We start from the raw sequence: 22,266 nt of genomic DNA, 5'->3' as shown, positions 1-22,266 counted from the left end.
TTGTATTAATTCTCACGAACAATAACAGAAAGAAATTAGGAATTAGGAACAAATGTTCTTGCCCTCTTCCCTTCCTAATGATTTGGTTACAGACCGTCAGTTTTGTAATGATCCTGGGGTTGTGTCTTAGTTTGTTAGCCAAGTGAAAGGTTGGATTTGCAGAAGAAAATGTGATAAATCAGCACTCTAATGTAGCAGCTTTTCTGACTCAGTCTATTTTGTAACCAGATTAGGCAATGTTTACGGGAAATCAGGAAAGGAGTTTAAAAAAAAGAGAAAAAAAAGAGAAAAAAAAGAAAAAAAGAAATCAGAGTTCTACAGTCTTAAGTATTTGATGACTTAGCTGCTAAATCCGTTTACCTAAGAGCTGATTGTATAACACCTTACGAGAACATTAGAAAAAAAGAAAAAGGCCGTGATGTTGGAGCACTGAGACCGGACGAGAGCAGTAAAATAATATCTTGGTAAGATGACGGAAAATTACATTAAAAGCTCCTCATGCTTGGTGCCTTTTTACAGTTTCCCATAATGTGGGACATAACTTTAAGGTGATAAAGGTGTACGCAATACGATGGACACATTCATGGTGAAGACACCCGATGGGTCAAAAACCTGGACAACGTGACGAAGTGTGGATGGCTCCTCTGTGCTCCAGGTGTGTAAGAGAGAGCAATATTATCAGGTCTTTATTGGATTTGCTTTAATAGGCAGAAAAAAAACAGGAGACCAAAAGAGAGACAAAGGCAGTTATAATTGTGCTGAGACTAGCATACGGTCGATTATTAAGAAATATGGAGCGATAATCCTCGGGGATAAGTGTGTTTATGTACAGTAAGTGAGTATATGTGTGCAGATATAATCTTCTTATGAGGATGTTTGCTGCACCTGCACAGTATGTTCCCAGAGCAATTCATTTCTTTAGTCGATTTAGGTTAAAGCTTCCAATGAAAGAAAAACATCTCTATCTGTGTGTGTGTGTGTGTGTGTGTGTGTGTGTGTGTGTGTGTGTGTGTGTGTGTGTGTGTGTGTGTGTGTGTGTGTGTGTGTGTGTGTAGGTGTGTGTGTGTGTACCTGTGCAAAGGAGGCACGCTGTCGATGGTCTTGAGGCTTCCCCGTGTGGACACCACATTGAAACTGTCAGTGCAGTCACAGGAGACGTGGAGGTAGTATTTGGGATGGCGGTTCTCCACCACCACAATAAGCCCCGCCCAGCCGTGGGTCAGGTAGTAGCACGTCATGCCCTCTCGGCCCTGAGGAGCGCACACACGAACAAACAGGCGACGCTTGAGTCACGCATGAAATGAGAGAGCGCTGTGAGGACGCTGTTGTCTGCCTGAGATCACTCAGGAAATACAGAAAGGAATTGATTTTAAGGAAGATGGTTGTCGGGATCCTGCAGGTTATTATTATTTTTTTTTACCACATGAGCTCTAGAGACGACAAGCATTTTTTTTTCTTTTACCAGGCCGCAAACAGGTTTATTTCTAGTGTTAAAAAGAACATTTTAACATGGCACCTCATGGGGATGCCTTTGTTTTTTTTACAGCCAGTCTCAAATAGACACTTGAGGAACTGCACACTGGCTTCATTCATCATGCTGTTTAAAACATACCTCGCCATATATATATATATATATATATATATATATATATATATATATATATATATAATATATATAATATATATATATATTATATATATATTATATATATAATATATATATATATATATATATATATATATATAATAAAGGCATTCATTTTGTACAAACCCCATTGTTTGACTTGCATTTTACATGTTTGTGTGAGAGTTTAAGCCACACAATGAGGAGTGAGTGAAGGAGTTACTGGTAAGTGGCCGCTGGGTAGAAGAAAAGCGTGGTGAATTGCGTACGCACATTAAATAGATTCTACATGTGTTAGTGGTTCACGTTGTGTGTGTGTGTGTGTGTGTGTGTGTGTGTGTGTGATTTATCCGCCTGACCTCCATTTGTATTCTTTGAGTGAACCTCATATAGATGTGTGGGTGCAGAGCATGATTCTTATTCTGATAGCGCATAATAGAGAAGGTTTCTTTCCTGATGGAACTCATCTTGTGGCTGTACTGCATCCTGGTCTGCAGAGACACTGAGAAGTTTCTGGATGTATGACTCTTGTATAACGGCGAAAAAGAAAGAGAAGCCTTGGCCCCTCAAAAAAATGACACCTACGCGCTCTTTAGTTTTTGACTGAAGCCTGCGACGATTTTTCATTCATGTGTCTTTCAAACCCTACTGTTAACCCCGCTGCTCTTCATGCAGTGTCAGCCCTGCATCCTCGAGTCTTCGGCCCACCTACTCTGAGCAGCGGATTCCTGGAGAGCTGAAAGACTTAACAAAGATGATCTCAAGTGTTTGAAAAGCTCTTTCATCCTCTAAAAAAACCGGCCACTTTATTGGAACGCTGTTCAGGAGAGCCAGAATAATTTGCTTCCTTGGGTGTGTGCGCGTGTGTGTGTGTGTGTGTGCGTGTGTAGAGAGAGATAATGTGCACTGCACGTACTCTCGAGTGTAACAGCAGAATGGGATTCAGGACTCTGCTGAGGAAATCTAAAGTGTTATCTCAAAGTGGCTTACAGAGCTGCAAGCGTTCTGCAGCTTCACAAGCATGTATAATATATTCAGAGGCGAACAAACTGTGTGTGTGTGTGTTTGTGTGTGTGTGTTTGTGTGTGCGCAGGTGTGAGACAGAGTGAGGTGAGGGGCAGACGCAGCAGTGAACGCTGTGGAGCGGGGGAAGCAGCAACCGATCCTTTAACACGGCTACATCTTGTTCGCGGCTCTCACCTCGTGCCTTTCGCCTTTGTTCTCCGTGAGCAGGATGATGGCGTCGGCCAGCGTGGTGGCGGTCGCCTCCACCTGCTCCACCATCACCTGTCTGGAGCTGTAGATCGCCAAGATGTAGCCGGGGAACTCCTGGCTCGGCCGTCGTGCTGCGCCACTGGTGGGACTTGAGACTGGGAGGAAGACAGAGGAATACTTCAAAATAAAAGCCTTTAGGTGTAGACACAAACAACTTCTGTATGTTAAAGTCAGCGGGTTAATGCATCTATGTGTTAAAGTTAAGAGTCTCATTCAGCATCCACAAAAACACGAGCTAAAATAATCCATATATAATCTGAAAAGCAAGTCATTTCACAATTAGGATTTTTTTTAATTTTTTTAAAGGTTTTATTTTTGGCCTTTTTTTTGCCTTTATTGATAGGACAGTGGATAGAGTCGGAAACAGGGAGAGAGTGGGGAGAGACATGCGGGAAAGTGGCCACAGGCCGGACGCGAACCCGGGCTGCCCGCGCGAGGAGCAAAGCCTCGCAACATGGTGCGCGCGCTGCCGCTGCGCTATCGGCGCCACCAATTAGGACATTTTTAAAGCTGCGTAACTTTTCTGATCGACGACTACCTGCCTCAAATGTGACTGTTAGCATACTGTGTCCAAATATGTTTGAGTCACCTGAATAAGACTAGGACGGAAAAGGACCACCGTCTGACCTTAATCATTGTGAGTGTAAAGTCTGAAACACCTACTTGGCGTTGGTGGTCCTCCAGTCCCGCTGACGTTCATTTGCCAGTGGTTGAAGGCGCAGCAGACGACGGCGTACTCGCCCGGCTCCAGCATCACATCACAGCCCACAAACTTCTTCACCGCTCGCTTGCTGTGAGCCAACAAGCGGCCGAGAGTCAGCTTGTTGCCGCTGCCGAAGGACGCTCGGAACACCATGATGCACAAGTCCAGCAGGTGGCTGTCGGCCGTGTCTGAACGCCTGGAGAGAAATCGAAGCGGTTTTAGTGAAACGACGGTACTGCTGAGAGACGTCGGGGATGGAGTGGGAGGAGCGTCGCGTTTACCTGCTTCCTTCCTGGAAGAGAGCAAACTCCAACGCCGTCCGCTCCAGCACGGTGAGGGCGGTGACGGTGACGGGCCCGCTCGCCTTGCTGGGGAAGCAGCCCTGCAGTCTCACCTCCTGCCAGTCTGAGTGGATCTTGCAGATGTCGACTGAGTCAAAGTACCTGTGAGAGGAGGACGTTTGAGAATAAAATAGCTTTTCTTTGCATATGCAGGATCAAGGAAGGAACAAAGTGACCCCGCTGATCCTCCCCATGTCTCTTTGTGTGCGTCACAAACAGCCGGTTCAACGTTAGCATAGCCCTCGGAGGGCGCTGCAGAACAAACACCATTTGCCTCGCTAACATATCCGACCTGTTCTTTTGAAGCCGAAGCTCCCTGAGAGATATTCTCTTCCACACTTTGACTGTGTGTTTCCTCGTTTCATCACTTCCCAACCTCACTTTGACATCTGTCTTACGTGGTGCTTTGGTCTTTTTTCTTTTTTTTTGACAATCAGGACAAAGAGGGGAAGAAAACGCTCGAGTCTTACAGTATGTTTTTGATCCCTGGAGAAATACAACTCTGTATCGTGTTGTCTGTCTGAAATATTTTTTAATAATCAGCACGAGTCATAGCTGTCTGCTTTGTGTCTTGATGTTCCGACAACAAGCTGCCCAATTTTTATTTATTTATGTATTTTTTGTCTTAAATCATCCGAGCTGAGATTATTTCCCCGTCACAGAAAACAACAAACAGTCTGAAGACAGATGGGATCCTGGTGGTGAACAGAAACATTTTTTTTTTTATTAGGGTTTGAGTCATACTCGAGGGCAGCCACGTTACGGATCCTTCTGGACTTATTGCAGCTCTCATTCTGTTAAGACACAGGGGGACACGAATGACACACAACCAATACACACGCTTCCTAACCCTCCTTAGGTGTTTAAGACTTTCACAAAACGTCCATAAAATCAGACGATGATCTGCTGATGATGAAATAAAAAAATGTTGGCTCGTTTCTCGGCTCGCGTGGTCCCTCAAGTCTCTTGGATCACATCTTTACAGCGTGAACCGACTTCTTGCTTGTTTTAATTAACACTTTATTTTCCCCTCTAACTTATGAGGCTTTGTTTCTAATTCTGTCTTTTATTCTGCTGAAATGTATTCAGTGTTTTTGACTGCTCTTAAAAAGTCTTTCTACTCAAAGATACATTACACTTTAAGACCAGGTTTGAACTATGTAACAGTAGCTTCTTTTGTGTAGGTCACCTACAGAGAACACCATCAGTGCTGCTGATTACTCTCCACCTTCCAGCGTGTCCCTGACCTAAAGATGAGTCCAGAGAGGAGAGGACATGGGAGGTTCATTTTTTGGACTCTTTTGCTTTCTGTGTTTACAGATTTCCACCTGCCGCCTGCTTACAAACAGCATAAAAAAAACCCAGCAGTGCGTGAGTGACAGGATTAATCTAATATGATGAAGCAGACTGAGAGCCATGACAAGACCAAGCCTCTGCCTGCCAAATCCTTCAGCAGCAACAAACAACAACAACAACAGAAAAAAAAAACAATACCGCAACAACACCGTGTTAGAGGAACAAGTGGATGATGCACTCAGGACAAACAAGGCGTACAATAATCAACAACAACAACAACAACGCCGTCATTCAGTTTGGAGCCAATACCAGATGGCAATAACTCAGCCGTTCATCATATTCACTGAATCCATTATGATGCCATTACTGGACATTTGGAAAGTTCCAACTACTCCGAGGAACTTCTGCTTTCTGTTTTGTTTGTTCATCCGTGTCGCTTTGTTTTTTTTTGTTGCAGCAGCGTTATGTAAATACTCGCCTGGTTTTCATAAAGAAGGGAAGCAAAAGGGGCAAAGAAGGAACGCATCCAGTGTTTCGGAAAACATGTTTCGGATGACGAGCTGCCGTGTTTGTGATCTTATTTCAGTGAGAAAGTCAAATGAGGAAGTGTCGAACAAATGCTTATAGTCCTAGAAACATGATGAGACATAAACAGATGTTACACTTGCACATCTGGACTTTCTTGAAGGACTCAACATTAAGCCATGGTGGTGGGGGGAGATTGATCAAAAATAAACGGTGATAACATTCAAGCTGACTACACAAACATGGCTTTCTAACTCGACGTGTGCGTGTGAGTGTGTGTGTGTGTGTGTGTGTGTGTGTGTGTATGTGTGTCATAGATCCACATGCTTTAACACCACTGTGACGCAGTTATCCGCTCCCCTCAGAATAACGGGTGCCAGTCACAGAGCAGATAATGAGCTGCTTTTTGGATTGATTTTGGATTCAGGAGACACGGTGGTGGAAAACATGAGAGAACGCAGTCAATCAGTGAGTTACAGCAAACGTGTGCTTTTGGTTGATTTATTGCAAAACAATGACATTTTGAACTATTTTATTGCAGGTCTTTTTTTTGGGCTCTGTATTTCCTTCGAGTTTCAACCTGTTTTCAGTGAACAAAAGAATTATTGTTCAAACACTTATAATGCCAATGTTTTTCAGGTTATTTTGTGGCCTTTTCGCCTCCATTGGATAGGATCGCCGAAGAGAAGCAGGAAGTAGTAGTAGTAGTGGATAACAGACCTATCTGCGCGCCAATGTTTGAAATCCTGGAAACACTTTGTGTTGAGTAGAACTTTCCTTGAAAACTCAGACTGAAGTGAGGTTTTAAACGACTGACGGCAGCATCTTTACAACGAACACGGGAAGTGTTAAATCATCAGACATCTACCGTGACTCACAGAATGAGATCTGAAAAATCTCAAGAAAGTCGAAAGTATTCGTGCAACCTTTTGAACAATTACAGAAGAAAAAGGCCACTAGGGGGAAGGACATTTAAAATAAGACCGTGAACAGTATGAACGTTTGAGGCAACCTGTATTTCATAACAGCAAAAAAAAGTACACACACCCCTCCACAGTCAACATTGTTTGCTTTAAACATGATTCTTACTTAATGAAGTCGGTGTACTCCATCCAGAAGACGCCCTCGCTGCTGCCGTGAGCCATCAGCTCGTGGCGAAGGTGCTGCGGCCAGTCCGTCCACTCGTCGGACCAGCTGCCGTTCCACGAGAAGCGACCCCACGGATTACGCAGCCGCAACAACCTGAAGCACGAAACAGGAAGTCAGAATCAGGAGGAGGAAGTTATTAAGAGAAAAAAAAAGAAAGGAGCCAAACGAGGATCTGGTTAAGCTGCTTTCAGTCAATCTCTGCAGACTCATATTGCTCCTCTTATGGATGATTGCCTTATTTTCTACAACCGCTTTAATTTAACTGCCTCCTCCCTACAGTGAAGAACTCAGGAGCTCTAATGGAAAACCATAGTCGAGTCCCCACTCTTCCAGCAAAAAGAGGGAGGGCAGGTGAATCAGTGATTCCAAGCTGCTTTTCATCTCCTCCGGGCAGCGAGGAGGAGGACTCCAGCTTGTTTTAGATCAAGCGCTCGGGCCCAGTCTTCCACTCCCAGTGTTTCATGGCACTGAATTAGAGTGGCTCGGTGTGGCTCTTGAGCAAATTGCGTCGGGGATTTACGGCTCCTCTCAACTTTCTCTCACAGGTGGGGCAGAGGAAGCCTCCATTGTGTTGACTCACAATGCTATCAGGATCAAAGTGATCAGAGGGAGGCGGCGTGCACCTGTTCTCTATTGGCGACAAGCCCCCCCCCCCCCCGTTACCTCGGAATCAGTCCACAGATCTCTTTGCCGAGAGTGCACCTGTTCAATCCATCCCAGATTCAGCATGCATTATTATTAATGGGTTTTATATTAAAACACATTTAAATCAAAGGGGAAAGGATTGTTTTTGATGATGCTCTTTTCAACAAGATAGTTCTGTTTTTTTTTTGAGGGGTGCAAATGGTCATGTCTGAGTTTTGTAAATGTCAGACTTCCATTTTTAAAGCTCTTTTGTTTTCTTTTTGGATTCTGTTGGCATGGCTCGTCTCTGACTGATACAAAGAGCATCGCAGTTGTTACAGAGAAGACAGAGAAAAAGCATGTCAGAGGTTTGATCCCTCATTAATACACATTTAAATCTTTATTGTTGCCTTCTCTGTGTCATTGCTAAACGTATCCCGGCCTTGATGAAAGAAAAACGAAAGCTGGATGGATTTAGTCTGCAGATTGTACGATCTCATTTCTGGACAGAATGATGCAGAGGTTTACAACAACAAGCAACAGAAATTGCCAGTGATGCTGTTCAACGTTTCTTGCCAAACTGCACCATGGGAGTCGTAGTCAGATCTCTCAATGAGTGTTGACAAAACAGTGTCCATATTTTCAACTGAGGAAGCGGAGACTTTCTGTCATAGCTGTGAATGTTATACTGCATCAACCACACGCCCTCTATAGGACATGGGAATCGAACCAAGTACTTCTAACATGAAGTGGCTGCTAAGTGTATAAACTGCTTACTTTTGGCCATACACATGCAGAACTACAGTCTTTTCTTTGGTTGGAGCAGAGAAACCAGATGAGCTGATAGAAACCCGACGGGGCAGGTCATCACTTCGTATTTACATCGCTCTCTCTCTCCTCGTACCTGTAACCCTGGACGTCTCTGACGTCGAGGACAGAATAGGCGTGTCGAGGCCGCAGACCCAGAGACTCGTAGACGATGTCGTCTACCTTCATGTTGCCTCCTCCACAAGATGCACCCATCAGGAAGCTAACGGACAACACAGCATAAGAGATTAGAGGGTTTTATTATAGAAATCACCAGGACACATTGAGACATCAAAATATTTTTTCTCAAAACTAGGCCATTCTTATTTGATACACTGAATGAAGGGCAGACAGAGCTGCAGGTGGGACCTGAATGATTCGGTCCCTTTAGAGTTCTAGTATTGGAGTAATAAAGCTTTGAACGCTCAAATATCAAAAGGGCTTTTTTTTTTGTAGGAGATTTTCTATTCCAGAAATTTGCTGCAAATTGCAGTCGCCACCTTTGAACTGTAGTTCAGTGTTCATACTTGTAAACTAAACATTTATTGTTTATCTGAACTCTGACATTAAACTTTACACCTTCCCCTCCTTCTCTCACCCCGCCTCTTTGGAGCTGAGCATCTTGGCCCAGATGAGGTCCGTGTCGATGGGTTCCTCCCGAGGGTTCGTGGAGCTGACCTGCAGCATCAGGGAGTCGCACGGAGCGCCCGTCAGCGTGGCCAGGCCCTCGATGGCGCGCCCCGCCTGCAGGGCAAAGTATGAGCCATGGAGTTTGGCCAGGGCCTTTTCAATCAGCGCTACCCAGAGCTGCTTCCTCTGGGCCTGGAGAGACAGGAAAGACAAGAGGCCGATGTCAGTCTCGGTCAGAGGAAGTGGTGTTCACTCCGGGTTGGGTGAAGGTGTTGGCTCTAAACCACTTAACGCTGACTCAGAGGTTTAAAGGTTTCTGTACACAAATGAACAGATACAATAAAAAAAAAAATAAAAAAAAAAGATTTTACCCATCACCTGCTCATCATCGTTACCCTCATTGTGCCTAAACTGGTGCATACTGCAAAGCTTTATTTGGTCTGCATCTGTCTATTTATATATATATATATATATCTATATATATATATATATATATATAATATAGTTTATGGTACAATCTGACTCTGTGAGACATGATTGATTGTGTTAAAGAGCTAAATACTGAATCAACTTGATATTATTATAAAACTTCAAATTACGTTAATGTGAGCCCAAACTTTATCTTCAGCTGCAATGTAAAATGTGACATCTATCCTTTGTAAGTCTTCTTCCCTCTATGGCATTTACAGTCTAAATGATCTCTATCTATTCTGCAGTGTCTGTAGAGCCGTCTTTAAGGGTTAAGTGTCTGTGTGTTTTCCCTTCTTCTCGGACCTGGGAGAACAGGAGGTAGCCATAGTCGTCGCAGGGCAGCATGTCGTCCACCAGCACCGTCGTCCACGTCCCGTCTTTACACAACCGGACCTGGTAGGCGCCCTCCGTGCAGATCGTCCTGGTGATCATCACCCTCTCCACCAGCTCAGGACGCTCTGCCAGCACCGCCAGCGCACTCAGAAACCTGGGGGAAGGGGAGGGGAATACAAGTCAATGAATCTGAAAATGAAGGGTGGAGGGGTGGGAGATGGGTGAATGAAAGATGTGACTGGAACACAGACAACCTGAAGCAAGCGGTGAAACAAATAGAGACGGGAAGATCTCAGTGATCAGCTGATGGTGACGGAAAGGTAGGCGGTTGAATGAACGCCTGCTTTAGTCAAACTAAACGACAGGAAGAGGATGTAGTTTGGCGTGTCTACTGACAGAGACTGTCGGGGGGTAAAAAAGCAGCAGAGCGAAGAGCCGGGGACGAGACTGTGAATGAGAAATTAAAACATTCCTTTCCCACAAGTTGCCGTATGCACTTAAGAAAGATTTTTTTTTGTGTGTGTGCATAATTTGAAGTCTTTGAAAATCAAGCCCATAGGAGGAGTCAGGCATCTGTGCCTTGTGGTTTACCTCCCTGTTAGCTCATTCACCCTGCAGCAGAGACATACAGGCCTCCTAATTAGCTTGCAGAAATAAATGAGTTATTCAATGAAATTAAAAAACATCAGAAAATGCTAATTCCTCACATGGGAGATGACGGGGAGCCAACTTAAAAGCAAAACATCTCAAAGTGAACATTAGTTCATCTGAAAAAGTCCTGATGAAAGGGCTCCGACACGTTCAGTACCGATGACTCACCGCTGATCTGAAAGCCTCCTGACGTCTCGAACAATAACACGACAGAGATTTAGCCGTCCAGGAAGAAGTTTGACCACTGGCAGAACTTCCGCTACATCCCTGAATGACAGTAATGACCTCTTTCGGTCCAGAAAGTGCGGGTTGGAAACGTGCATCATTAAAGCTTTATATCCATCTGTTCAAGTGTCAGCTGAGCAAGGCCGATCAGCCTTTTGATGAACAACCAATCAGCTGCAATAAAATCAAATATCAAATCCAATTAGCCCCTGTCATGATGCGACTCTAATGTCTGCGCTGGTGTTGGAGCTGTAGTCAAGGACGAGGGGAAGCGGCACTACTTTTTTTTTTTTCTGCTGCTATTGGCTGGCTGAATGGAGCTTAGTTTGTTGGCTGCTTTATTGGGACAAGTGTGTGTGTGTGTGTGTGTGTGTAAGAGAGAGAGAGAGAGAGACATGAATTAGGGTTACATCCCGTCGCGAGCGAGACGATTCGGCTCAGGGGAGGGTTATTTTTGATAAGCTGTGTGCGCATGGCGATGAAGCGAAAAGTTGTGTTCTGAAAACTTCGCGAGCGGCTCGTCTTTGTTTTTGGTGGATGGCGAACATGAGTGCGAACGCGAGCGCGCGCATACGCACACACACACACTCCCCGGCAAGGACACGCGAAAAAAAAAAAAAAACAAGGGCAGAGAGATAAAGCGTGTGTCCGGACTCGCAGTCCTGTGAATAATCTCCCTGTCAGGTGTATCTGTGCATCTGTCCCACTGCACCCCGCTCCCCTCTATCATTTCACTCTCCGCCTTCCTGCCTTCCAATTTTTCAGTTTCTCGCCTCTTCTTTCTTTACTTACTGTTTTCTCCGCCTCTCTGTCACAGTCGCCTTCTCTGTCTCTGCCAGCTTAAGGCTGCTGCATTCATCTGGAGCAGACTCCGATAAAACCCACAGAGGTGTGTAATGCTGTCTGTTGACTGTTTTATATCCGTCTGACCTTTCACAGGGACTGAGCAACTGAAAAACGACTTCACTTTAGAAATCTTTGCTATTCTTGTTTCCTGGTTCAGAGCATTACACTTGTTTTTTACAGGTTGTTTTTTTTTTTCTGTGAATGAATCGTCAAGAGGGATGAGTGTCCGAAGTGTCGAGTTTCGATAGCTCACCAGCAGTTTCCGAGCAGGCCTTGCAGGATGTCGGAAGGCCGCGGCGTGCGGAAGACTGACCACTTGACTCCCCGGTCTTTGAAGTTGCTGCAGTTGATCTCGTGGGGGCGGAGCCACTTTTTGATTCGCTGCTGGACGCTGTCGCCCTCGGGGAAGCCGACGGAGCGCGGCCCCGGTGGGAAACTGTCGTCCACAAAGTTCACAGTGTTCTGGAGAATGGAGATGAGAGAGAGAGAGAGAGAGAAAGAGAGAGAGAGAGAGAGAAAGAAAACAGAAAGACTTCAGTAACTGTCCAAATACGGAAATCACAACTTCTGTTTAAATCCATTCGACAGTTTGATACTTGTCGTCTTCAAACCTCAAAAATCCACTTCCAATCATGCCTGAAGGAGATCGACAGAGGGCTTTAGATATTAAAAAAAAAAAGCTGTTCAAACTGATGATGCGTGCCTCAAGAACACTTGGAGCTTCGAGGACTAACTCTGCTTTGAATCGTCTTCAGGTGAGGGATGATTAAAACAGGACACCACATGAGCTCCGGTTCTGAGTGGAACCATGACTAACGTCTGCCTTCCCTTTTTATGTGGAAAAATGAAGAACTTTTTTTTTTTTAATCCAATAGGGGAACAAGTGATGAATGTATAAAGACAGGACAAAGGAGGACAAACACAATCAAAACACAAAGAAGTAACAGATAAGAATTTAAATCCTGACACTAACACAGCAAACAACAGTTTCCTCTTGACTAGTGTGTGTGTGTGTGTGTGTTTGTGCGTTTCCTTAGCAATGTTAACAAAAAAAAAGAAGAAAAAAAAGAAAGAAGAAGAAGACGACGACGACGACGAGGAGGAAATTAAATGAACAGTTCAGGGGAAAGTCGACTGAATTGGGAGAATGGATTGATCGGAATGAGAGTGTGGTGTCACACATGTCCACAGCGGGAGATCAAATGTGGCTCCGTGTACTGAACCAGCCAGGAAACAGGACGTACATATGCAAATGACTCAAAGCCATTTTAAAATGCATCGCTTACTGACATGTCAGCTGATGAGTGCCATGCATTTAAAAAAAAGACACGCTGGCGTTTAAACACTGTGAAACCGAGCTGCCTCTCTACTGGACTACATGATACATTAACAGATCCAGAGACACCCAATCCGTCACCCAATCTGCCCACCAAACTCTCCCGTACAGAACCCGAGAGGGCCGACGCACACGTATCTGCTTTCTCTCTCTGCGGTGTCAGAAGTGGGCTCAGCCTGTGGATGTAATGTGGACCCCCTGCTGCGCGGCTCACAGTGAAGCTAATTGATTAGTGGCCAAACTCCCACAATCCAATTCTGGAGGCTGGATGCGGCATCATCGGCGAGGCTGAATCACTTCGGGGTCGACTCGCTGCCCCGATCATCCGAGGTCTCCATGATTCTTAGCCATTCTGTACTTCACTGGCTTATGTGTGACCCTTGTGCAGGCTTTTATTGTTTGAGGTCAGGGAGGATTTAGCCTGGGACACATAAAGAGTCGGCACTTCCAACTCATGAGCAAGACCTGTGATGTAAAGCCCGAGAGTGTGGGTTAAGAGGTGATGAGACGTGAGCACAAGGAGAGTTCAACGACGGTGAAATCAGCCAAAAGCTAAACAGGCGGAACTGACAGACTCGTCGTCGTCATGTGGGGAAGCAAAGAAGCTAAATTAAAAAACCGAAGCTTCTAATGCAAAGGCTCCCAAACACTTCAGATCGTGTTGTCCCATTAATGATGCTAATGTTGGACAATATCAAAAAGCACTGAAGTCTTACCCGTCATTTATCAGTAAAGTTTTTTATAGAAACATTTCTATACATTAAAAGTCAATTAGAGATGCAGCGGTCATGAATTGGATGCTGCTCAAAAATGCAGCCTTAGTTTGATAGTCGTTTCATCGCAGGTCCGTTTGTTGTTTCTCCCCGCCGACTCTCACAATTCTGTGTCCTGAACGTGTTTATGAAATACGATGACGATGACTTCACTGTTTTGGCAGGAAGTAGCTTATTTTCACACCGTCTCATCTGCAGGTTAAAGGTGAGTTCTGTTGATGTTTGAGAATAACGCATCCGAATGTGAGCTGGAAACTCGGCCATGTGCTTCAACATATTTCACTCCCGGACGCATAACAAGAAGAAACACGAGAGAAAGAGATATCGGAAAAGTGCAAATTTAGATTTCTTTTAAATCAAATCAAACAAACAAAAAAAAACATCATCCTATATCAGTCAATGAAGGCAGCTTAATTCTTTCAAAAGGAAGTTGTTGTTTTTTTAAAGTCACGCTGACTGAACCTGCTGCTGCTCACTGAGTCTGTCACTATGGAAGATCTGCTTCACAAATTAGAGGAAAACCTGCTACTCCAGACCACACATAACAAGCAGACATGAAAGGCCTCTTTTGAAAAGTGTAGCTGCGTATCGATGTTACAGACGGTCTATTGATGTCCACAAAAAAAAAAAAAAGGGCAACAAGGAGCTATAGAGAGAGTTTTGATAGCGTCACACTCACAGAAGAGAAAACAAAAGCGTCCCAGAACAGGCTGGTACTTTGGAGGACTGTGACGGAGATAAACCCCGAGGAGTGGCAAAACTCCAAGAAGTATAAAGTGTAAAGATGAAAACACAACAACTACAAGTCAATCTGTCGCCATGAAGCGTGTTTTCAGTCGCTCCCCTCAGAGGCTGACATGGAGAGGGAACGGAGGAGACGCGTGCAGCCATGCTGGGTTTTTTACAGTTCACAAGCCGGCGCTGATGGCTGTTAGTAACATTTACACGTTTGGCATGGTGAGTAAACCGACACGCTTGGGGGTGCTGCCATCAGGCGCGCGCACACGCACACACACAACTCTGAGTTCTCCAAACCAATCAAGGTAGAAAAAGCCAGCGAGGCCCGGCGGGGGGGAAAAGACACGACCTGCACTCAGGTAAAAAAAAGGGTCATCTTCCAGTCACACAGTGATTTCTCCAAACTGTCCAATCAAACGTTGCACTCTTCAAGAGAGGCAGCGTCTTTTACTTAAAATGCTGAAAAAACAATCTCAGCTAGCCACAGAAAAATGTGTGGTTAGATTGAACACACCCTGGTCACACCTCAAAGCTTCTATCATTAACCTACTTTCACTGCTGCTGCTTCACTGCTAACATCTTAACATATTTAGCATCTCTTGCTAAAACACTGTCGCCCTGCTTCATCTCTCTGACCACTAAAGCGGGGCTGCAGCGCCGGATTCTGTTAGTGATTGCATTCACTATAGGGAAGCGGATCATTTCTGCTCCTCTTCTCTCTGCCGCTAAAAATAAGCCAGCCCTGTGTTCACCTTAACACACACACACACGCACGCACACACACAAATGCACACACACTCTAACACAGCCAGCCACACATTGACAGCTACACTGGAGAATTGAGTGCAGTCGTGTGGAGAGGGTGGGATGGGGGTTGGAGGGTGCAAAGGGGGAAAGCGTCTTTTGAGATATGAGAAGAGAGGAGCAAAAAAAACCAACAACAACAACAGGAAGAGTGTGTGGAGATCGATGTGATGGAGGGGAGACGGGATAAAAAGGAGAAGAGGGAGAGAAGTCTGCATAGTGCTTAGGGGCAGGGAGAGAGCGAGAGAGAGAGAGAGAGAGAGAGAGAGAGCGAGAGAGAGAGAGAGAGAGAGAGAGAGAGAGAGAGAGCGAGAGAGAGAGGAAAGTCTTAAATATTTGGAGGGGGAACGGAAAGATGATAAAAAAAGGGAATAGCTTAAATGTCAATCTTGAATTGGGGTAAGAAAAAAAAAAGAAGAAGAAGAAGAAGAAGGTAGTTGAGGATGAGCGGCTCTCTGATATCCTTCCTTCCTACTGAGGGAACTTGCCTCCCACGCTCGCAGCAGTGAGCCCTGCGACTTTCAAAGAAGTCATTAATAATGCATTCAAATGCTCACTTCGAGCTATGTAAACATGGCATGCTAGGTATTCTGCAGATGTAATGAGCAAACATTCATAAGGTGTGAAGATTATTTTTGGCAAAAAAAGAAAAAAAAAGAAAAAAAACCTCCCCCTCCCCCTCCCCCGGAAAGAACCTGAATCTTAACATTTCTGGTGCAAATCCCTCATTTTCAGAGGTTTAATTAGCCTAAGCAGGTTAGCCTCATTAGCATAAAGCCTTAAATGGTCTCAAATGAACCTCTCTGACAGCCATGAGAAGCATTTCCATGGCAACATAATACAGGCTTATGAAGGGGTTCAGCAATGCGCGAGATGTGATACAAGAGGGCAACATAAAGGTTGTCACATGTTTGAGTGTGGTTGCCGGGGAAGACACAAACAGCTGTGAATAAGTGTGTGTGTGTGTGTGTGTGTGTGTGTGTGTGTGTGTGTGTGTGTGTGTGTGTGTGTGTGTGTGTGTGTGTGTGTGTGTGTGTGTGTGTGTGTGTGTGTGTGTGTGTGTGTGTGTGTGTGTGTGTGTGTGTGTGTGTGTGTGTGTGTGTGTGTGTGTGTGTGGGGAGGGGGATGCAGGCCTATTCCAACAATCAGATCTCATGAATGACACAACTGTCCTTCTTGATCCGGGAATATGAAAAGGCGAGGCGCTGGGTCGGATGTAAAGCATCATTATCTTAGCGCTGTTGTGACAACAGAAAACTCAGCCTGTAATTATAAAAACACATAATGAGCTTTTTGTTTGGTTGAGAACAAAGAAACACGATGATTGACGTTTATTGCAGGTTAATGAAAACAGTGCCCACGTTTCAACATAAAAAGAATCATTTGCTGCCTTTTATCCTGTTATTTCTTTTTGGTTAAGCCGATACAGTGAGCTTCACTTTGAAGGGAAATTACACCCACTATGAGAAGACACTATTTTCATCTCTCTCAGACCAGTCTGCTATGATACAGAGAAATTAATAGCATTTAGAAGATTTATATATTCCTAAGTAAGATCTCTGAAGTTGTGGTTGGTGTTAAATGAGTCTGACTCAAAACTATCATATTAGAACAAACTGGACTCATCAGAGCCTCGGAGTAAAAACAGTCTCACTCCGACACAGACCTCTGAAACTCTGAAGGAGTCTTCAGAGCAGTGGCTGAGGAAAAGTCGCGTTAATATGAAACCCAATCTGCAGCTCTGTGGCAGACGTGAACCCGCCGGCCGTTTAATAGTCTGCTAATGAAGCATGTGCAAACAGAGTGGATGACAAAGCCTATTAGCATCACTGTGAAATTAGAGAGACTGAGGGAGTGGGATCAATGCCAGTGCATTAACAATAAGAGGAATGGAGAATGTTTTTGCTGAAAAGGCAATGTGCATCCTGTGACACAAAGAAATAAGCTGATTTTCTACTTCTCCGGATAAAAAAAAAATAAAAAAAAAATCTGCGTGCGTTTAACTAATTGTTGTCAATAAGCCTTTTTCACACATGTGCAAAATCCCCGGATTTCCAGACGAGTTGTTCCTTCCCAGACTTTATCTGGACAGCCCTCTAGTTAAAGATCTGCGAGAAGAAGAACACTGCAGGGAATATTCAGGAAAGTTTAAAGCAAGCGATTAGGCAAAGTTGATGATGCTGATATATTGCACTCGGTGTGAAAACTAATGAGATCTTGTGCCCGGCCAATTGCGAGTAGTCGTCGTAACATTTATAGGAAGCGCATTCAGGAGGAGAAGTGCTATTTATGATGCCATGTGTCATAAAAGTGTTTTTTTTTTGTTCCACAGCTTCAACCGTCTCTTACCTCTCTGCAGAAGCTGACGATGTTCTCCCAAAGCTCCTTGGCCTCGCCCTCGTCATTTCGCCGACGGGCCTCAACATGCATGCTCTCCCTCCTTTTCAGAGGCTTAACCACCTTGCGCAGGGTGAGGTACTGCTGGGGCGTGTGGCACGCTGCGCAGTTCTTGGCTTTGATGTCGTTGAGCAGCGTGCATGCTGGGCAGCTCCACTGTGCGACCTTCTCCTGAAGGCTGGATGAGGCCGAGGAGGAGGAGGAGGAGCTGGATGGAGCAATCGCAGAAGAGGAAGAAGGGAAGCCTCGGGCTTGTTTCCGTGCTTTATGACCCGAGGACGATGAAGAGGAGGAGGCGGGTGTACAGGAGCAGGACGCGGTGCCGGGGCCAACGGTGAGGCCGCAGTGTGAACAGCAGCGGGGCAGCAGAGCCTGCTGTTCCTGAAAGCCGTGCAGTTTGGACGAACCGCAGGCAGAGCACTTGGGTGCACCGGTCGGGTTGCGTAACGTGCACTTGGAGCAGGCCCAGGTGCTAAAGTCTGGGCTGGAGGGGCTTGCTGGGGTGAATCGTACCGTCTCACAGCCTACAAGGTCAATGAGGTCAGCACCGGCGCGTGACGACCGGCAAGCCTCGCACTTTGACGAGCTGCCGGGGTTGGGCAGCGAGCAGCTCGGGCACTTCCAGGTGGGTGCGGCTGAGGAAGCCACGGCGAGGTGGGGGGTTAGCGGATGGTGCTGAGAGTCTTCTTCCTCTAAGATACTGAGGCGCTTGCTGGGGTAGGAGGGTTCCTGGGGTTGGGCGTGTTTAGGCTTGGCAGGCCGCTGTGGGCCGGGCTGGGGGGGCGCGCTGGCCGCAGAAGGGGAGGTGGGACTGGGAGTGTTGGTTCCCGGGTTGGGCGGGCGCCCTGGAGGGGGCACCTCTCTCCTGCTGCGGGGCACCGGGTTGTTTTGGAGGGAGGAGGAGAAAGAAGGAAAAGGGGAGGAGAGGATCTGTGAGGGAACTTGGGCGGGTTCTTGTGGATCGCACGGAGGTGCTGGGGGAGAGTCATCGGTGAGGTCTATGAGTAGAGGCGTGGCCCCTGCTGTGTGGACAGGAAACCCCAGCACAGGTGTGCGCACCTCTGGCACCACGAGGGCCTCCGGGGGGATTTTAGGCAAAGACAGTTTCCTGGGTCCGCCACAGGCCGAGCACGATAACGCTACAGGGGTGTTATGAAGAGTGCACCGAGGGCAGGCCCACCCAGAGTGATGTGCCTCCAGACCAGACACCTCGCCATTGCTCTCTGATCGTCGAAGCACCTCCTCCTTAGCCTGATGCTGTCCGTGCGGCTCAAGTAGAACCATGGGGGTTACCATAGGTGTCAGAGGTTCGACTGGAACAGGTGGGAGGCCGTTGGCAGTCGAAGCGATGGTGGTGGTAGGGGGCGTGTGGGTGGCGGGGGATGGTCCGAAACCGCAGACGGAGCAGGCTCCAGATCCCTGCGGGTTGTTAAGCGTGCAGCGGGGACACGCCCAGCGGTGCTCCTCCGTGCTGCTGAGCCGCAGGATCTGATTGAGGTCGGGTTTCTGGCGCGGCGCCTCACAGATGGAGCAGCGAGGCGCCGCGCCGGCGTTTAGGAAGGTGCATCGTCCACAAGACCACTCGCTGCCTCGCACCGCTGCGGCCATGGAGCCAGGAGAGTGAGAGTGGCTGCAAAACAGAAAAAAAAAACAACAAGAAGCCAAAGTTAGAACAAATTCAACAAGAGAATAAGTGAGTAATTCAGACTGCGAGACAGCTGATTATCTTCAGCAACATAGAGGGAAAGTCATGAAATAATTATGAAAAAGCCAGGGAATAAAAACATGAATCCAGTTTACTGAGGGGGGCTCTAAAAAGAAAAAGGGGACAGTGGAAACATCGCGGACTGCAAGAGGAGGAGAAGCAGATAGAATTAGAAAAGAAAAATAGAGGGCGAGAGGGAAAGATTAGCCAGTGCAGGGGAAAAATCAAATCTCCCTCCTGGGGGCTCTTAGGGCAGTAAATCCATACACAATGGCCACATGATTAGAGGCAGGAAGACAGCACACGGAGAGGAGGAGCCGGAGAGGAAGAGGAAGAGGAAGAGGAAGAGGAAGATGAGAGATGGAGGATTTTGTCACGGAATATTCAGGAAAGTTTTTTCCTGACCGACGATGGAATGAGGAAAAACACACGAGGGATCCTTTTTGGCTTCACTCCTCCCTCCCGTTTTTTACTCTCCGCTAATGCTAACGCTAATGCTAATGCTAATGCGGGGCAGACAGGGGCAATCTGAGGTCACCCTAATCCCACGGCCCAGATGAGTTTCCAAATGAATTTGAAATACACCCGTCTGTGTATTCTGCCAGCGCTTATGATTCCAGTACATTTGATCAATTCTGTTGGATTAAACCCAATTCTGAACGACTATCACCGACGTGGAGTCAGCAGTGCTGAGGAACATGTAAGCAGAGGATAACTAATGACTCTATGTTGTCGCGCTTCTTTCAAACCTCCTACACATAATAATCAGCTAGACTCAGTCTGTGGCTGTGGATTGACTTGTCCAATCCATCCTGTTTGCCTGCAGTCTAATCAATCCAGCATATTGAATGTGGGTGTATTAGTGCCTTTTGGGGGGGGGGCACAGCTGGATACCTCCAGAGATCAAGGGGGGGTTTGAAGAAAAGCGGATGCAATTGCTGTCTGGACAAGCCAATAAATGTCACTGTCACTCAAGCTATTCATGTGTGAACGGCAGCACAGAGGAAGTAATGGGGGTGGGGGGGGGGGGGAATTGTAGGATAGTGGGGGTCAGGTGCAAAGAGCTGGAAGAGGTCGCTCAGAAGAAGAAGAAAAAAACATAACTGCAGAGCTTGTCGATATGGTCACATTTAATCCCTCTTTAGGTTGAAGAGTTCTATGACGTATGTGACAAAAAAAGATTTGGCGGTGAAGAATTTGTTTGAGTCGTCGAGTCCCTTTGTTGCTCTCCATTCAGAGCATGAATATGAAAGACTCTCACAGTCCATGTGACCTTTTTAAGCTACCTATTAGGTCTAGAGGAGTCTTGTAGCGGTGCCTGCTGCTTGGCTGGCATTGGTCTTGTTTTCTCCAATGCGGCATGTTCTGTCCCGCTAATTTCCCCTTAATTCGACTCCATTAAATCCTTTCAAAGCAGGCGTGTCCTAAGAAGCCAGGGAAACCTCTTACGCACAGACAAGCTCGCACTCCTCTCGTCAGCTCTCCTGCAGCAGGGAGGGTGCTAAATGTGTCCTTACGGGTGGCTTTGCGTATAAGGGGTTGGTAGCCGTCGGGTGTGCGTGCATGTAGCTGTTTTTATTTGAAGACGTGGCGTGGTCGCTTGTTTTGTTGTGCAAATACACTTGTGCCTTAGTTTGTGTGTTCCCCTCGGCCCTCGGGGGAGCAAAAGGACGGAGGGAGATGTCACGGTGCTTTATGTCAGGAGCCATTCACGCTGCATTTATACTCCTGGGCTCCAGTCAGCGCTTCAATATGAACCATGGCAAAGACGGAAACTCAGCCTTTCAATGATAACTGTCAGCAAAACAAAACACTCCATAAATCATTATTTGGCTCCTTTGCTTTGTTTACTATTTTATCTGCCACGTTCTGTCTGTAACTATAAAACATTAATTACATCTTTGAAAGAGGATTCTGTGAGGAACAAAAGGCACATGAATATTTTCTAATGTCTTTAATAATCTCTTCCAGACAACCTGTACGAAGTCCTCGGACGAAAAACATCCCACCCTCCACCTCAAGAGGCTGTGTTAGCGTCATGCTAACCTTGACAGCACAGTCTCCCACACTGTGCTCGGCTCTCTCTCTCTGAAGAGGAGCCTTTAGGGGCCGGCAAAAACAAACAGAGTAAAAAAAAAAAAACAACAAGCAATGACGACAGCGAGGGGCCAGCATGTCATGTTTGATGGCAGGTTCTTCCCGGCGGTTTCTTTCCTAACTGTCAGGCTGTATTCTTTTTTTTTTGACGTCGTCATGGCGATTGTTCCGGTACTCGGCGGAGAACGGGGCTTGCAAAATGTATTGTAATTTTCGTTTTGTTGGTGTCTGAGAGCAGCCGACATAGAGCCTCTCTGAAGAACACCCAGAATGCAGACATGTAAGTGATAACTGAAGACTCCCTGAACATCTATGAATGTGTCATCTTAGACCAACATGACAGCAAATAATATCCTGATCAAACAGTTACTCAGATAATGAAACAGATTGATTAGAAGTACTTAGAAAACTTCTGATTTGACCCGAAACAAAAATGAGATTTCTTTCTCTCTCACTATCTACACTGTATGAACAGCTGCAGCCACACTTCTGGCCCTCCATGAAATGAATGCATTATGAACACACACACACACACACACACACGCATGATAAACACCTCTGAATGTACAGTACACGCCTGCAGCACATGATGAAACGCTGCAGCCTGTGATCCCTGGACCCTACTTAAAAAGGATGCTTTCCATGTACATGCTCCAACTCGAGGAGAGAGTGTGCAAACACACACACACACACACACACCTTTTGTCCTTGGCCCCTGTGTTCAGTGGAGCTGCTCTAAAAGTGCCCACTTCAGCTCCTCAGTGTCGCAGACCTGGGCGGCTAGCCAATAGCTTACAGCAGAGAGAGAGAGAGAGAGAGAGAGAGAGAGAGAGAGAGAGAGAGAGAGAGAGAGAGAGAGAGAGAGAGAGAGAGAGAGAGAGAGAGAGAGAGAGAGAGAGAGAGAGAGAGAGAGAGA

General features: G+C 46.1%; 2 protein-coding genes across 4 annotated transcripts in view; one reads left to right on the top strand and one right to left on the bottom strand.

Annotated features, from left to right (window-relative positions):
* The window catches only part of LOC306842289 (heparan sulfate glucosamine 3-O-sulfotransferase 2-like), a 264,943-nt gene that overhangs the window by 74,335 nt on the left and 168,342 nt on the right, over positions 1-22,266 (top strand). The window lies entirely within an intron of this gene.
* The window catches only part of capn15 (calpain 15), a 37,565-nt gene that overhangs the window by 3,249 nt on the left and 12,050 nt on the right, over positions 1-22,266 (bottom strand). For all 3 annotated transcript variants that reach the window (XM_079372432.1, XM_079372433.1, XM_079372431.1), the window contains 10 exons: positions 17,501-19,178; positions 11,754-11,962; positions 9,749-9,932; positions 8,943-9,166; positions 8,442-8,567; positions 6,854-7,006; positions 3,884-4,045; positions 3,563-3,798; positions 2,825-2,994; positions 1,072-1,250 (listed from right to left, as the gene is read on the bottom strand). In XM_079372432.1, the coding sequence (XP_079228558.1) occupies positions 1,072-1,250; positions 2,825-2,994; positions 3,563-3,798; positions 3,884-4,045; positions 6,854-7,006; positions 8,442-8,567; positions 8,943-9,166; positions 9,749-9,932; positions 11,754-11,962; positions 17,501-19,156 (3,299 nt within the window). In that variant the 5' untranslated portion in view covers positions 19,157-19,178. The remainder of the gene's footprint in view (positions 1-1,071; positions 1,251-2,824; positions 2,995-3,562; positions 3,799-3,883; positions 4,046-6,853; positions 7,007-8,441; positions 8,568-8,942; positions 9,167-9,748; positions 9,933-11,753; positions 11,963-17,500; positions 19,179-22,266) is intronic.

The sequence above is a fragment of the Symphodus melops genome (genome assembly GCF_947650265.1).
Source record: "Symphodus melops genome assembly, chromosome: 21".
NCBI classification, from domain to species: Eukaryota; Metazoa; Chordata; class Actinopteri; order Labriformes; family Labridae; genus Symphodus; species Symphodus melops.
Note: the sequence above shows the minus strand (reverse complement) of the source record. Positions and strands in the feature narration are given on the sequence as shown.